The 1,356-nt window shown below is 42.1% G+C and overlaps 1 protein-coding gene across 1 annotated transcript in view; it reads right to left on the reverse strand.

The window, feature by feature from the left end:
* Positions 1-1,342, reverse strand: part of LOC106519065 (SET domain-containing protein 5) — a gene marked incomplete at its 5' end in the record, with an annotated part of 20,837 nt that extends 19,495 nt beyond the window's left edge. The window contains 1 exon segment of the mRNA XM_014010584.1: positions 1,041-1,342. Coding sequence (XP_013866038.1) covers positions 1,041-1,043 — 3 coding nt within the window.
* Positions 1,343-1,356: the final 14 nt, after the last annotated feature.

Genomic DNA, 1,356 nt, shown 5'->3' on the forward strand with positions numbered 1-1,356 from the left:
GATGTTGGGTGTGTGGTCCTGTGTTTTGTTGGTGTATAGTTAATATACTTCTAATCGCTATTTCAGTCTTTCTATCTTTCTAATTACTTCTCTCTCTGTTTTTCTCTCTGTCTCTATTTTCTCTTCACTTAAAAAAAGTCACTGATGATGAAGAAATAAATAAACTAAGTAAACTAACATTTGGTTTCATTTTCTACTGAAGCRACAAAAAAAACACATTGAACTTGGTCCCATTTCATTCTGCAAGTCCAATGCTGCAGGCAAAACCATGCTGCAGTGACATGCTACATGGCAATGCACACTTGTTTTTACATCGTAAAAACCAATGTCTAGTTTAGTTTTGATTTTTCATCACTTAATAAATCACATTTTTTCAAAAGCCCACCTAAAACTAAAGAAAAAAAGCTCTGAGAACAAAATATCTAATGAACCACTGAATGGATCTGATCAGAATGTAATGGTTGGATGTGCCTCTGTTCTACAATTTATGAAGTTTTGGATCAAGCCCAAGTCAAGACAGTCATCCCATCCAACCAACGTAAAGGAAGATAAAACAGGTCTAGAACTCAGTCACCTGGTCGTAGATGAGAATCATCTACAACACACACTCCAGGTGCTAACAGACAGCACAACATGCTAATTTCATTCATGTTTTTCTCAGCACAAGAGTTTAAAGCTCCAGCATGAAACATGGCAGGAGACATGCATTCCTCAGAGGAACGGTGGTCCTGAACGTTCAGTGTGTAAACACACCGACACAGAGGGGTGTGGACCACCATCAGCTGCTTTCTGACAGAACTCTAAGAACTCATGAGCTGCTGGCTTCAAGGCAATGGATGGACCTCTGCACACTGAGATGAGGTGGACTGAAATGAGCCCCCTGGAGACAGGTGGGTCAGAACTCAATGTATGCTTGGAGAGAGAGGGGCGGGCGGGGGGCACAAAGCTGTCAGAGCATGGGGTGGGTGTTGAATGCTGATGCAAAGAAACAATACTGACATGCACACTTCTAGAGATATATTTGTAGGGAGTATATTCACCATATTTTGTACTGTGTGGTTTGCACTTCTTACAGCTATAGCCTCGTATTGAGCCTTTCCTGTCAGCAGACTAACGGTTTGCTGGTTGGCCCTCTGCCTTGGAAGAAAAGTGGGAGAGAAACTTGGCAAAGAGAGTCAAGAAGCACTGAGGGGAGGAGGAGGGTCAAAGCTGCACAAACAAGTCACTTCAGATTTACAAGACTAACTGTAAAAAGGCCTTCTTTAAAGAAATACTGTGGGATTTCTCTCTCTCACACACACACACACACACACACACACACACACACACACACACACACACACACACACACACACA

The sequence above is a fragment of the Austrofundulus limnaeus genome, unplaced genomic scaffold (genome assembly GCF_001266775.1).
Source record: "Austrofundulus limnaeus strain Quisiro unplaced genomic scaffold, Austrofundulus_limnaeus-1.0 Scaffold70, whole genome shotgun sequence".
Taxonomy (NCBI): domain Eukaryota; kingdom Metazoa; phylum Chordata; class Actinopteri; order Cyprinodontiformes; family Rivulidae; genus Austrofundulus; species Austrofundulus limnaeus.